We start from the raw sequence: 15889 nt of genomic DNA, 5'->3' as shown, positions 1-15889 counted from the left end.
CATAACATGCAATTCCTTGTGCCCACCCCCCCCCCCCCTCCGGTCGACAACATCCAACAGCACCCCTCAAAAGGAATAGGAACCCACTGCAGTGAGAATCACAATAGAAGCACCCCTAATAAAGAAGGTAATATACACAGATGGTGCTTGTCTTCATTGCCAAAAAATATTTCAAACCAATCCACAGATTTAAATCCTGTTTTCTTTTTTGTTTTCATCGTTACCAGGAGCGGATTTTGGTTGTAGGACACGACAAGCCCTGTACCTCAGAGACATGGCTAAAAGATTAAAGAAAAAAATAGACATGGAGCACACTGCAGGGGTGGTGGGGGGGTCTTTCTTCAACAAGCAGCCAGTATCTGCCCATTTCTATTCACTCTACAGTAAACAATTGAAAGAAAGGAAAGAGTTACACAGTAGAAATAGGGGTTTTTCTGGGACAAAGATTACGGCATATTTACTGATACACAAAAACAAGAATATATTTAAAACATCATGAATTCCGAACAGGGACTATAGCTATTTATATAAAATTTAATATTTGTTATTACTTCTTTGCAAATACAGTAAACCCAGGCATAACTGACTTCAATGGAACCTAAGAGATAAGCAGATAAGCAGGTAAAATTATATTTGATTAAGTATGGAGGCTGATGCAATTTCAATATGAATTTTGATATGTAATGAATTTGTTTGCAGTTTTATCATTTGATTTACTGTTGCCCAATGTTCATGTATTGCCAATTTTCAGAACAGTGTTGGATGAATTCAGTTTTTGCAGGTTTGTCCAGCCTTTCAAGAACCTGCCTCTGCTCAGGTCCCATTGATGTCAGTTATGTGGGAGTTTACTATATTAGGGGTGTGAATAATTATGAAACAAAAGTTCCTGGAGGAAAAAATAATACAAAATATTTTTCTCAGAGCAGTTGTACCAATACAAAATTATATAATTTTCAGATTTTCTGAGTGGAATATAGTTCCTTACCTGTATTATACAGCCTTTTTGTTCATTTTTATCAAGATGTGAATCATTTTGGAGGGTATATATACTCTCGCTGGTGTTTGAGCGTAACTAATTTATTTGTAAATGTGGAATCTTCAATCTGACTTTCATGCTATTGAATATCTGTAGACAATATAAAATGCTCCACAGCAATTAACTTTGTAACATAATTATTAATTATATTTTCTTGTTATTTGCAACAGGGGTGAGAAGCAGCCTGAAGAACCATGGATTTGACTGAGCTCAGCCTTAGAATGGCATTAATGACAATGTGATCAAAACCACTGCACATTAAGTATATGAGCTTGGGGTTTAGGATAATAAGCACTGAACAGGAATAGATTATTTTGGAGAAAAACTTTTCTTCCCTGCTTTTCTGCTTGTACTTCAAGAAGGATTGTCGAATGGCAAAAACATGCATGTGAATAACCAACATCCCCAATTTATTTTCATTTAATCTTCTCCTTCCCTATCCCCCAAAGCAGTATTTGTTTACGTATTAGATTGAAAAGCAGTATTTGTGTACGTATTAGATTATGATTGCCCAGAATGCCCATGCCAATCCACTTACAACGCAGGCTCACTGGAACAACAGTGTGAAAGCTATGAGATTATAAAATAAAAAGAGCAATCTCTGGGGTTCCTTTGAAAAATATTAACTGTCTAAACTTTCATTTTGGTAATGTCTACTGAGACTTACCAGTTTTAAAAAAATGTAATTTTAGGCCAAACCAGATAAAAGTGGAGGTATGTGTTTTACATTAATGATAGACTTGGGTGGTGCCGCACCAACCACACAATTTACACTCATTTTGACTTGCCCAACAGACATGATAACAAACCATTGACTATGATCTCCAAGATTTATGATGTGGGCACTCATGAACAAGCATCGCAAGTGCCTTAAATGACCCCTGTATGGTGGCTCATTGCAGTTTATCTAGTTGGTACTCTTACCCAGAATGGACTGTGGTAGCAGTGGTGCTTGATACCATGTCCTCTGTCTTCCAGTTCTGTAAGATATATTAAACAGAGTCACAACTGTAAGCATAAAATGTGAACAATATACACACGCACTAGACACATGCACAACACACAGCAAACACTCAACACATTGGTATCATTACACATGCATATCAAAACTGCAGGCAGTGGCAAGCAGTTATATTGGTGCTAACCTGTAAACTACTGTTTTCTTGTAAGCAGTCAGTCTTTTTTATTTTGAATCAAATTGAGGAAAAATATATCCTGAGACTCTGCAGGTGTCTATTTTCATGTGCCTCAATTTCATAATTAGGTGGAAACCACTCATCTGTGAGTGACACTTAGGCACGGGTGGTTTCATATATACCATATATCACCATATGAAAAAGTCACGGTTCCAAAACCAAAACATTTCCCCTCATAATGTTCCAACAGTATGAGCTTTTTTTAAGATTAAAATCTCTATTCACAAAGAGGCCTGAATAATGTATTTGTAATGTGTACCACAGACATGAGATGTGCCCTTACTTCCCAATTTTCTGCCAATACGATATACAGTGGGCTCCAGAATTATTGGCACCCTTGATAAATATGCACAAAAAATGCTAAAAAAAAATGCTAAACTAAAAAACACGTGTAAACTAGTGTGCATGATTAATGATTCATTGGAATCAACCAAAGTCTTACATTTTTTAAATAAAAAATATATATTTCCCCAAAAAACAGGTTCCACAATTATTGGCACACCTGGTTTAATACTTTGTGAAAACACCCCTGGCAAAGATGAATCTTTTCCTATAATTTGTGATAAGGTTAGAGAACACATTTGGAGGGATTTTTGACCATTGCTCCATGTAGAACTTTTCAGAATCATTGATATCTTTGGGTTTGCGCTTATGGACCCCCCCCCCCCCCCCCCCCCCCCGTCCTCTTCAGTTCAGACCACAGGTTTATGATGGAATTTAAGTCTGGAGACTAAGATGGCCATTAGAAACCATGGATGTGATTTAACTTAAGCATTTCTGGTTAGATTTTGATGTATGCTTGGAGTCATTGTCCTGCTGGACAATCTACCTAGGACCAAGTCCTAGCTTCTTAGCAGAGACAACCAAATTTTCTGCCAGGAACTTTGTTGAATTCATTGTGCCATTAATCTAAAATAGTGCCCCGGGACCACTGCCAGCAAAACATCTCCAAAATATCAATGACCCACCTCTATATTTGACAGTAGGTATGAGGTGCTTCTCCTGTATGCATTCCTCTTTTGCTGCCAAACATGTCGATGGTGTGTATGTCCAAAACGTTTAATTTTGGTCTCATCTGACAATAGCACTCTCTTCCAGTCATAATTCCAATGAGGTTTGGCAAACTCCAGATTCTTGGTTTTGTTTATTGTGCCCAGTTAGGGCTGTCTTCGTGCCACCCTTCCAAAGAGTTAGTTGGTATGGAGGTGCCATTTTAAACTTCTTGACTGCAAGAAACAAACCAATCTTAATTAACTAAATTAAGTAAAATTGTATTGCCACTTTCATTTTGTTTGATTTTTCTTACAATAATTGTTAGGGCTGCCAATAATTATGGCACCTATGGTTTTCAGAAAAAAATTGATTACTTAATAAAAAACATTAAAGAATGAGAGTAAATGTATTGAAATAAAAGTATATAGTTTTCCCATATGTTTGAACATAACATATAGATTATTATCTGTGTAATTTATTATATGCAGCCTTTTTTCTTCATTTTTATTAAGGGTGCCAATAATTCTGGAGCCCACTGTATAATAATGTATCTACTAACCATTAGCGATCAGTGTGGATGAATGTAAAAAAAGCCTGAGGTAATTCGGATGCAGTGCGCATGGCCGCCTTGTCTATCATGACAAAAGGAGGTGAACCCCCAAACTCCCCCCTCCTACCTCTTGAGCCCCCATTGATAGAGAAGTCAAGTGGTATGGGAATATCTTGGTTACTAGAATAAGTTGACCACAGCTTACAGGAGGAAGGTCACCTAACCTGTAAAAAGCTCTGGTGTAGAGTGGCTTCACATTTACAGGAGTGCTCTGTCAAATTCTTTTGGTGAAGGTTATCACACCATCAAAATCTCAAATTGACCCATGCCTAGTGACACTACCCTTGAATTTCAGTCCCGATAAGTCAATTGACCACTGATGTCCAGGGAGCAGTAAAACATCTAGTGCCTAACAGTGGAATTGACTCATGCAGTATGAGAGGTTACAGAGAACAGCTGAGTCAGAAGTAGGTCCAGAGACAAGTTGTGATGACCTAGGTGATCTGAAAGTAGCCTGCTGCTGAGTTAATGCTGTTTAAACTCCTGAGCCCATATCTGTGCTGGCACCATTGTCTCTATGATCAGCATTAGTATCAGTTTTTCTTTAAGTGTGTGACTACTGCAGTTACGTAGCTGCATGTTTTCTTGGATTGATCAGATCGATCTGGTACCTGTGGGAGGCTCCCTGGCCCAGAGGAGGTCCTCGCTGATGGAGGCAGACTAGGACTGGCATTCAGGCCACACAGTGGGCCTGGTTAATCCTGGGGTCCGTCTAAGTGTCAAGTCTTTTACCGCACGCAGGCGGGCGGCCTCCTCCTCCACACAAGTCTCAGGGCCTTCACCCACTGCACCCTGCACTTGTCTCCACGTGCCCCACTGCCCAGGGCACTGGCACACATGATATTCCCTCCACCTTTTAACCTCTGAGAATGTAAAAAGATTTTTTATTATTACCGTAACTTTTAGATCTGTACAAACAAATATCATTGTACTACCAAAACTGATGCCATTGTATCTACTAATAAGTACTGCTATTGTTTTATTATTTTCATGCCTAGATATAGTAGCAGCACTATCAGTAGCAATACCAATTATGAACCACATATATATTGATGCCCATCATGTGAAAAGTTATGTAACAGTTCATCGCAACAGTGCCTCACATGCAGTGTGGTGCATGCTTCCCTCTGCTGGCAAACAGAAGCATCACACCACAGAGGGGTCGCAGCACAATCCTGAGCCTGATTAGAATGCTGCACACTTTTCAAATGACAGACCAGGCTCAAAGTGGGTGCTGAAAGATTCACCCTGTCCCCTGCCACACCCGTCTGGGTGTCCTTCTCCCCCTCCCACAGTTGGACACCACTTGATTCTGACTTGGACCTGTTACACCATTATTGTTTTCAACCTGTGATGGGAAGAACAGCTCCATTTCATCAAGTCCCGAATGCTCTGCAAATCAACAGATTTCTGGGGATTCATAATCCAGAGACGGCGCAGGTCTCCCGTTTTCGTCGTAATTACAAAAAACACCCATTTGTAAAACTAAAATACTTTATACCACACTGCAGACAAGACCATGGTGAAGATATCTATGCGAAAATATCCTTGTAAAAACAAGGAATTCCAGCGATCTAGCCAACAGAAGTTATGTCCAGGTTGGATGGGCATTCTATTCTAGTAGTTTGTTGAAATTTACAACGCGCATGTCTCCATTTCATCGTACTTTAAAAAAAATACCCATTCGTAAAACTAAAACACTCTATGCCACACTGTAGACAACATATTGGTTAAGATCTGCATGCAAAAATATTCTTGTTCAAACTAGATTTACTGGTCTAGCCTGATCAGAAAACATTTTGGAGAGCCTCTTTGCCGGCATAACTTGGACGTATCGGAATTGAACAATCGGGATGATGACAAGAGAGGGCTTGACTGCAATTTGAATGACATTTCATTTCCTGTCCCCTGCCTGCTCTGCCCCGCGTCCTGCAGGAGCTGCCTGCTTGGCCCCCCTTTCTACAGGCTTCACCACCTGCTCTGCCCAGTCTCCTGCAGGGGCTTCCGCCGCCTGCTCTGCCCAGTCTCCCACAGGAACCACCTCCGCCTGCTCTGCCCAGTCTCCCACAGGGTTCGCCGCCACCTTCTCTGCCCAGTCTCCTGCAGGGGCCGTCGTCGCCTGCTCTGCCCAGTTTCCCGCAGGGGCCGCCTCCGCCAGCTCAGCCCAGTCTCCCGCAGAGGCCGCCTCCGCCTGCTCTGCCCAGTTTCCCGCAGGGGCCACCTCCGCCTGCTCTGCCCAGTTTCCCGCAGGGGCCACCTCCGCCTGCTCTGCCCAGTCTCCTGCAGGGGCTGCCATCGCCTGCTCTGCCCTGTCTCCCGCAGGGGCCGCCACCGCCTGCTCTGCCCAGTCTCCAGCAGAGGCCTCCTCTGCCGCCTGCTCAGCCCGCTGTCCCACAGGAGAAGCTTCCGCCACCTGCCCAGCCCACTAACCCACAGGAGAATCCGCCTGCCCAGCCCGCTGTCCCGCAGGAGAAACGCCTGCCCAGCCCGCTGTCCCGCAGGAGAAACGCCTGCCCAGCCCGCTGTCCCGCAGGAGAAATCGCCTGCCCAGTCCGCTGTCCCGCAGGAGAAATCGCCTGCCCAGCTCGCTGTCCCGCAGGAGAATCCACCTGCCCAGCCCGCTGTCCCGCAGGAGAATCCACCTGCCCAGCCCGCTGTCCCGCAGGAGAATCCACCTGCCCAGCCCGTTGTCCCGGAGGGGCCGCCTGCTCCGCCGTTGTCCCGGAGGGGCTGTCTGGTCTGCCCAGTGTTCCCGGGCCCCAGCATGCCCACATCCCCTATTGCTCCCAAGCCGTCGCTGGCCCAGCCCAGGGCCCAGAGACCTCATCCGTCCAACAGCCCTGAAACTTTCCCGCAGCCACGCCTTGGAGGGCGTTTCCCCCTGGGGCTGGGGCCTGTCCGTTCCCCTAACTGTTCACCTGCCCCCTTATCTGTTTGTCTGCCTGCCTGCCTGCCTGTCTGCCCGTGTGTTTGTCAGTCAGTGTGTTGGCCTGTCTGTCTGGCCCCCTGGCCGTCGACCCATTGGCCAGTGTGTTTACTCGCCTGTCTTCCTGTCTGTCTGTTTGTCAATCTGCCTGTTTATTGTCCTGTCTGCCCATCTGTCAGTCCTTGTGCCTGTTTTTGGGTTCCCCCCTCTCCTTCCCTGTCTGTCTGTCCCTTTGTGTGTCCGTTGGTCTAGCCGTGAGCCTCCCCGCCTGCTTGTCACTCTGTCTGTCCCATTGTTAAGTCTCCCTGTCTTGTTCATAGGTCCGTGTCTGTCCGTTCCGTGTTTTTTTTTGTCCAGTCCAGTCCAGTCTCTATGTTGAGTCTGGTTTCTGTTTTTGTTCAGTTTAGTGTTCTGTCCGCGTTCAGTTCAGTGTCCTGTCTCCATCAGTCTGTTCCTAGTCTGTATGTTAGCCCTTTCCCTGTCTGTGTGTTAGTCCATTCCGTGTCGGTGTCTGTCTGTTCCCTGTGTTTTTGAGTCCAGTCCGTGTCTGTGTTTTCGAGTCCAGTCAGTGTCTGTGTTTTTCAGTCCAGTCAATTCCTGTGTCTGTGGGTTGGTCAGTTCAGTGTTTTGAGTCCAGTTCCTTGTACCCAGTCGATGACGGCTCGCGATGGCACGCTAGCAGACTAAAGAAAGTCCCAGCTCCCCTTTCCGAGCATGCAGCTACAGCGCAAGCCTGACCACCGTCTCTCCACACCATGGGCACTGACCCTGGCCCGCCTCCTACTCCAGTACCGGATGCGGCAACACACCAGGAGCCTGTGGTGCTGGAGCCCAGATCGGTGCGGGCCAGGACCCAGCCTGTTACCTTGCGGGATTATGTCACGTCCTACCATGCTTAGTCCCCAGGCCTAGCAGTTCATATGGACATAGTTATATGGGTCTGTTCAAGTGGGGTGTTACGGCCTACCTGGCCATGCTGTTTATTTCTTGGGGGGGGGGGGGGGAGAAATGTTATGTTTGATAACATAGGTTATGCTGTGAGTTCACTATACATTGGGTAAGAGATCCAGTTGGTGATGTCATATGCATTACGTTACGTTACGCATGGAGTTTTGTGGAGCTATGAGGGTGGCAGACGAATAAAGGGCAGTGGTGTTTAAAACCGAACCGTATACGCGTGTCAGTCTTTTCCTATGTAACACTGTTCCTGTCCAATTCCTTGTTCTGTTCTACCCCAGTCTGAGTTCTGTCTTGTCTCTAGCTCCCACCCTCTGTTTTACTCCCTTCCCAGGTCGGCCTTCTGGGACGTCAGGAGCCGTCCCTTGGGGGGGGGGTATTGTCATGGTTCTGTGTTTCTGTCTCTGTTTTGCCTTGCTGGGCCGCCAGATGGCGGCACTTGTGTTTTGTGTTTTGTGTCCTGCCCGTTCCCCTGTTGGTTAATTGTAATAATGCAATAATTTTATTATTGTTTCCCACCCTGTCCTGGTTTGATTGTTAATTGTGCCCTCCTGTGTCTGGTTCCTTGTGTTTCTTCCTTTATGTTTCTGCATGTGTTGCTGCCCGTGCTTTTCTGCCTGTCTGTGTCTGCCCTACCTGTTCTGTTCTACATGTTTTTGGACTTTCGGATTTTCTTCTGTTTTCGGTCTTTTGAGTTTTTCTAGCGTTGCCCTTTTGTTTGTTGTTTGTTTGTGTAGTAAATGTCTTTATTTAAACTTTCCTTTTGAGTTCCTGTGTTTTTTCCCACTCTGCGTCTGGGTCATACCCTCCCGAACGTGACAGTCAGTGCACTTTTGAAACGATTTAATAGCTTTATCGACTCTAATTTTGTATATTTCCTTATATATATACCTCCCTACTATGATTAAGCAATCCGCTTGTTAAGTCTGACAACCACACGTGACATTGCCATTTCCGGGTCCAAACGCTCCTCCAGATCCCGAACCTGTGAACCTTTTCACAATGACTTCCTTCTTTAGTGAGGCACCATTGAGGGTTAAAAAGGGTCTAAATCAGAGACTGTAAAAAATATGGACAAAGCTACTATGACGTCACCCATTGACTATCCGTAGGTCTCTAAAACACATTTTCAAGCTCAATGCCGGGCGCGGCCATGTTATCGATTTGGAGCCAAAACCATAGAGTTAAGCGGTTCTGTGATTTTTACAATGTGATTGACAGTCCGGTGTGGAAAAGCCCATCAACCTGAACGAACGATTGCAGAACGAACTCGAGGCTAGCTGACTGTCTGCCGTTATGTTTTAAAATATATTATCAAATGTTTACGGAGTTTAATTTCCATCCGTGACTGTACTGTGTCATGTAATCACGTTATATGTATGACATTAATAATAAAATTATATTCAGTTATCTTCAATTTATGTTTCTCAGCAAAACGAATATGCTTAGCTAGCATATCAGCTTGCGAGTGAGCTAGGTAGGCTATCCGTGGTTAGCTCACGCATTAGCAATATGAACCACAGGGGAAGAACATTGACTACACTGATGGTCAATCAATCAGAGAGGCTAATTTTCATATAACTATCTGGTAGACCTGCTGTTAACCGAGCAAGTTATCACTGTAGGTTTTTGCCACAGTCAGTTAATGAGCCAGTAACTGCTACTCCATCGCCGTTTGTGGTGTTGACTTGCTGGGTGATGCTAGCTGACCGATTGTTCACAAGTCACTGTTAAACGAATAAAAATTAACACTGTTAGCGGTGATTAACAAATCTACCAAGTATTTTAATAACTGATCTGCAGGCGTGTAAATATGACAACGTACTTTGTCGAGCAAGTTTTCCACCTGGTGCATGAAGGCAAAAATAATGTACATTGAATTTCTAATTATTATTGTTTTCTTGTAGATCATCAAAACCAATGGAGAAAAGCCAATATACGCAAGGAGCCCCCAGGACCGATTCTGAGAACCACTGGCTTAAATGCTCTTGTCGGTCTCTTAAATGCTAAAAACATGTTCGTTTCGAAATGCCAGTCTTACAATGATGGTTAATTTCATTAAATTCTGTGTGTGTGATTTCATCGTGTGTTGTATGTTATCCAGCAAAAAAACCTTAAGACTCTTAATTCGCTTCGTGAAACTGAAAATTTTGCAGTGTTTATCCCAAAATCGGGATTATACTAGCTTTGTCACATCCGTGAAGCATGGCCCAGGTAGACAATTACGGAATGTACACAACTGACAAGCCGTCAAACACGATAGATAGCCGAAGTTGCGAACTGTTTTAGCATAGGCTACTGGACTACCAAATATAGCAAATAAGTGTTAGCATAAAGCTAACTGGCATTCAAACCCAGTTTCAGAGTGTCTTGGAAAAACGCAGTGTCTACACTATGAGACCGCAACATTTTAAAAAGCGAGACAGAGCTAGGGAGATTAATTTGATTGAGTTATGGTTTCATGTAGTTTTCTTAAATAATGTATTGGCAAAAATGACCAAAATTGGTGCTAATTGTATGGTATAAAACATGAAGGAACTATTTTTTCTTGATAGAATCGTTGGTTTCATAGAATTAATGACCAGAGGTTTTTGCTTAACAACGGTGTAAATAGAACTACCCTTATTTTCCAATAACGGGACAGCCCGTCGTGGTTTATTCCTAACATATAATACAGTGATAAGAATATATGGTAGCAGGTGTGATATGTCATATGATAATGATAGTGATAAGTGATAGTGATAATGATAAACTGTAATGTAGACAGGTTGTGCACTAATGTATATGCATAATGAAAACTGATAAGGACAGGTACGAACAGGATGTAAACAGCTAGCTAATGTTAGCACCCACTGGCGCCAAACTTTGTTTTTCTTCATTTAAGAATTGTAACTTAATTATCAACTGTGCAGCTATTTCCTCTTCTCTTTCTCATCGCAAGGAAAGTGGTAGAATGACAATTGAATAGTTTTTTTGGACTCAGATCTATTTGAACAACAAGGGACACAGCACTGCGGCATGTTGAAAAGACGAGAGCCTCAGCCAACGCAGGAGAGGCTTGGACCCGAAAACAGTATTATTGGAAGGTCGATACGTCACAACTTAACAAGCGGATAGCTCACGACAGGCCACAATAACCATATATCATGGCCTGAAGTGAGCTATTGCTTTTATAAAACAGTCACCAAGTATGGCAACATGAAAGTAATAGACACTCCAATTTAAATCATTTTTATTCGTAAATAATAATGTTCAAAATAAAGTAGGCCCTCCTGGCTGCCTGCACATAGTGTGAGGTGAGGCGGTTGCTATGCAACGTGCACACTAACATTTTTTTTTCGTCAGACGTGGAGTAAATACTGAATTGTGCAAAGGAATTAGACGTCATAGCCGTGGTATATGGTTAATACACCACGGCTATGAACGAATCAGATGTATGATCAATTACCGATGTACAACATAATAAACAATCAGTTTTCTAATCAGACACCAAAGCAAGTGTTGCCGAATATTTGTCAGGAAATTATTAAGTGATTATTGCAAGACTGACCTATTTAACATTTCCGGGTATGTAAACTGGATGTAGGGGTCTCTCATTTCCGGTTATCTTAACTGCCACCAAAACAATGGCAACGACGAAGAGCAACCAGTTTTGTAGCATTCCCCTGTGTAGCAATTCGGAGAAGAAACAGCCTTATTTGTCCTTTCACAGCTTTCCCACCGATGTACTCCAAAAAAAGAAAAAAAGCTTTCTAGGTAGCATGACTGTGTTATAATGTTGCAAACTAACTTAAACTAACTCATTAAGATAGCTAGCTAGTTAGCTACTGCTTTGTGAATGAGATTACACTAGATTTCAAACTTTTCTCCTCACATACAGTTGGGTCCAAAAGTCTGAGTCCACTACCAACTCCTTTGTTTTTTATCATTCATTGAGAACTAATGCAGTTTCAGTCATGTGGTATTTGTTACTCAAGAATGTCATAAAATCAGTTAGCTAGCTATATTTTATGTTATGATTAGCAAATTACGTTTAACGTAGCTACGTTAGCCAGCTAGCTTGTTAGCAAGCACATATTTGGATATTCAATGTTGAAACTGCAGATGCACGTTTATTTTAGTTACAATCAGGGGTTAAATTGGGGGTGGACGCAGGTGGACAGCGTCCACCCACCTTTGGTAAATAAATAAATAATTTTGACCAGCATTTTTACAAATAACTATGACAATCCAGTCCATTTTTCGTTTGCTCCAGTCCATGTGTTCCCTCTAGCCAGTTACTCACTCAACCAATCAAAAATCCGAAGAAAAAAAACTCAGGAGGAACAGTCATTTATATAGACAGGCACAGAAAATATTGTTGATTGTCTTGATTGTTTGGAAGCGGACGCGGTAGGTAATTTCATTAACATGTAATTTCATCTGTGCAACATTTTAAAGAGAGATGAATAAACAGCCCCCACGAATGCCGGCTATTATTAACAGCAACTTTGCTTGAGCAAAATCAGGTTGCTGGTCAGCAGCTAAGCTAAGATTGAATATTTCCCACATAGGGCTACATAATGTTTTAGAAGCGGCGACTGGTGAGCTGAAAATTGGTGGGGCGCACAAAACGTTCCTTTAAACTAATCATTGATCTCAACCTGTTTTCATTAGTAATTTTCCTTTATTATCAAGCATTCCAACGATCAAACTAATCAAATGGCAAGTAGCCTAACACACAGCGTCTTCATACCGTATTAGGGGGATTAAATCATAAATTCAATTTATCTGTTAAAAATCTGTTTTATTCACCAAGTAGTCTACACTTAACAAACAAGGTACACCAGTCTGTTATCTACCGTGTTAGCTTTCAGAATAACCAGCAAAACAAAACCTGCACTTCAATTTTGTTTACAATTTACGCATTGCAGATATTTGCCATGAATACGAGTGTGGAGAAATAAAGTGCATGTATTCGCAAATAATGTTGATTAAAAATGTGCACAATTTCGTACTGCAGATGAAAATAAATGTATGCTATAAGGCCTAGGCTACTCGCTAAATCTGCCTATTTTGGGAGAGCTGGCTATGATAGTATGAGTAGCCTATTCTGTGGATTAACTGTATTGATACTCAAGGAAAATCAGGGGAATATTCTGCCACTGCTTAGTGATTAAAACGGATTTTTACTAAATCGCATTTATCATTTAATCTCCCTAACACAGTGCGAAGAAGCTGTGTGTCCCTTTCCAATTGCTTAGTCAGATCATTTGCATGCTTGTTAATCACTAAAAATTTATTAAAACAGTTTGAGATCAATGATTAGTTTAAAGGAAAGTTTTGCGTCCCACCAATTTTCAGCTCACCAGTCGCCGCTGATAAGAAAGATGGATAAAGGTGGAAGAAAGGGAGGACAAAAGAGGAGGATGACCGATTATTTTCGTGGGTAAAAAAAATTCTCAGCATTAATGACACTCAATAAACTTGAAATATTTTACGTAAAAGCTTGCATCAATAGTATACATTCTTTTTAAAACATTGTTTTCCTTAATTACAATTATGTGCACAATACATTAAAGATACAACTATTTTGAGCGGAAACATTCATTGGTTTGTACCTTTCTTCACCCACCTCCCACCGGATCTCAAGGTCCACCCACCTCCCAAATCAAAATTTAACCCCTGCTTGTAATTACTAATAATAATTTGGTCGCCATCTTGTGAAATAGGCCTATACAAATGCGGTCACTGACGAACATTATTGTTTTAATGCAAGCACTGGTGCTGAACTTCGTTTTTTAAATTTTTATTAAGTCGACAAACTTTGATATCTGTGCTAGTTCACAGTAGCCTAGGCATGTAGCACAAAATCGGGAAACTAAATTTCAAGTTCATGCTAATGGACACGTAAGTTACCATGGACACTTAGTAGCTACGTTTTATTCCACTGCGCTAAACACTAAAATTTGCCATTTTAAATACCAAAAATGTATACCTGAGCAAGTTACCTCACCCCCCAGTCTTGATTAAGAAAACATTCCTGTTCCCGTCCCCACATGGGTTGCTCGCTCAGGTAACTTTTCCAACTCAAAGAAAAAAAATTTGGCGTCACAGGTAGCTATTAAAAGACAGGTTTAATGGCTGTCTTTACAGCAGCCTTACTGACACTAATAATGGGACATTACCTTATATTTCATTGGACATTATTGATCTTATTTCAGTTAATATAAATAGTTTTCTTCATCAACTTTTTTCTCCATCAAAGTGTTGCGACTGAATAAACATAAGCGGCGCAGGTAGCAGCTTAACCATGTTTATTTCGCCTGAGGTCGGCAGGTAGCCTACAGAGCAAATTTGCGCTGCCAGAACAACAAAATACAGTTCATGCATAGTCTAACCGAAGTCGTGGATGCATACTTAGAGCGTAGATTGTGTTGCAAAGATCATGACTTCAATCCTCGGAAGCTGTATGTACCTGGTCTAGACAGGCGATGGCCTCCAGGCTGAACTTTGGACCATATAGTATGTCCCTGGCTCAGGGATGTCCCATTCGCCTTATTTACCTACGTCACCATCTTAAACCAAAACGAGGTTGAGGAGGACAGAAGTAACATTGTACTGCTGGATACCAGCAATGCCGCCTCACTGCTGCATTCCCAAATGTACCTCTTCCAAAAGAAAGAAATCTTATAGAGGTCAAACCTTCCATCGTTTCACTGAGTATGCAGTTAATTAGGTACATCTGGCGTTTTCATGTTCCAGCAATGAAAGCATCACAGTCACATATTAAGTTGGTTGGTTTGTTCTAGACATCAGGTATGATACTGTAGTGAGTGACGCTGTGTGCCAGGGAGGGTGGAGTGAGTGATTGCACCTGAGATGATGGAAGTAAGTGACTGCACCTGTGGGGGGGAATGTCTTAGAGGAACAGAGGAGTGAAAGGAGCAGTGTGAGCGGGCATTTGGCGTTCTGGAGAGCGTAGCTTGGTGAATGTTACAGGGCGGAAGCCCAGCCGAGCTAGTCGTATTTCTGTACTCATTAATGGAGGGTGGTTGCCGTTCGCATGCCGTTTAGGGCTGCCGACGGCGAAGATAGATAGCGGGTTGTAGGGCGAGGTTCCTGTGCGAGGCAGGGCTGAGGTAGTGGTAGTGGGAATATAGGAGTGCTTTTATCCGCTCTCCAGCCTGTTGACGAGGCTCTCCTGCTGCGAGGGGAGACGCCTCACTGCACTGGACTGGCGGTCGCCCCCACAGTGGACTCTGACTGAAGCCGGACCAGCGCCGAGGCTCAGACCCCGGGGGAGGGTCTCGAAACCTGGGAAAGTTAAGTGGTTTTAAAGACGTATTCATCTGGAGTGTTTGTCTTTGTCTAGGTCAGTGGTGTCAAACTCGTTGCCATGGAGGGCCGTGTGTATGCAGTTTTTCATTCCAACCAATTAATGCTGCCTTAATTGAGTCCAATTACTCAATCAGCCATATGCGTTTAACTGCATTGAAGCACAGAATATAAGAAAATTTTTATTTAGACAATGCGGGTCACCATAGACGTCGGGTCACCATTGTGCACAAACCTGCATCCCTAATTCAGCAAATAATTTAACTAATTATATAATCAAGATCTGAGGCTGGAATGAAAACCTGCATACACACGGCCCTCCATGGCAACGAGTTTGACACCACTGGTCTAGGTCGCGTGAGGTTTATGTTAAATGTTATTGATTTTAAAAGAGCAGCTGAGAGCCATAGTACTGGGGTGGGGAAAGCAGCTGAGTGAGCTAGCCAGATCCTCAAGTGCCACTGCATATGTGCCCTGATAGCACGTGTAATTTTGCTGTGGAAAGTGATTTCGCTTGCGGTGCAATATTGTGTGTTGTGCCCGGAAGTGTTATAATTCCGGTGTGAGTTGCAGTGCAGTGTTAAGTTGCACTCCTAAGGGAATGTAATTTCTGTGTGGGGTGGTCTAGATTGGCGAGTTTTTGCTCATACACCTGTTTTTGGCCCATGTGGGTGGCCCTGGAGGGGAGTATAGGACTCAGTCTGTGTCCGATATACCTGTGTGTGCAAGGCTGGGTGCTGCATGAATTTGTAATAATAAAGCTCATGATTTTCTGTTACCCTTGGGTTTCCTCCTCCTTTGTTTGTGTGCACAGTAGAAATATTCTGTGTGGGCTCTTTACATTCTCACCTATG

The 15889-nt window shown here is 42.9% G+C and overlaps 1 protein-coding gene across 4 annotated transcripts in view; it reads right to left on the bottom strand.

The window, feature by feature from the left end:
- Positions 1–15889, bottom strand: part of LOC118206293 — a 130636-nt gene that overhangs the window by 95097 nt on the left and 19650 nt on the right. For 3 of the 4 annotated variants that reach the window (XM_035378785.1, XM_035378788.1, XM_035378790.1), the window contains exon 2: positions 1961–2016. In XM_035378785.1, the coding sequence (XP_035234676.1) occupies positions 1961–1998 (38 nt within the window). In that variant the 5' untranslated portion in view covers positions 1999–2016. Of the gene's footprint in view, positions 1–1960; positions 2017–4446; positions 4699–15889 lie in introns of all 4 variants that reach the window. The other variant, XM_035378786.1, reaches the window with a different exon arrangement.

The sequence above is a fragment of the Anguilla anguilla genome, chromosome 10, assembly GCF_013347855.1.
Source record: "Anguilla anguilla isolate fAngAng1 chromosome 10, fAngAng1.pri, whole genome shotgun sequence".
Classification (NCBI taxonomy): domain Eukaryota; kingdom Metazoa; phylum Chordata; class Actinopteri; order Anguilliformes; family Anguillidae; genus Anguilla; species Anguilla anguilla.
The sequence above is the reverse complement of the archived record's forward strand: the minus strand, read 5'-3'. Positions and strand labels throughout refer to the sequence as shown.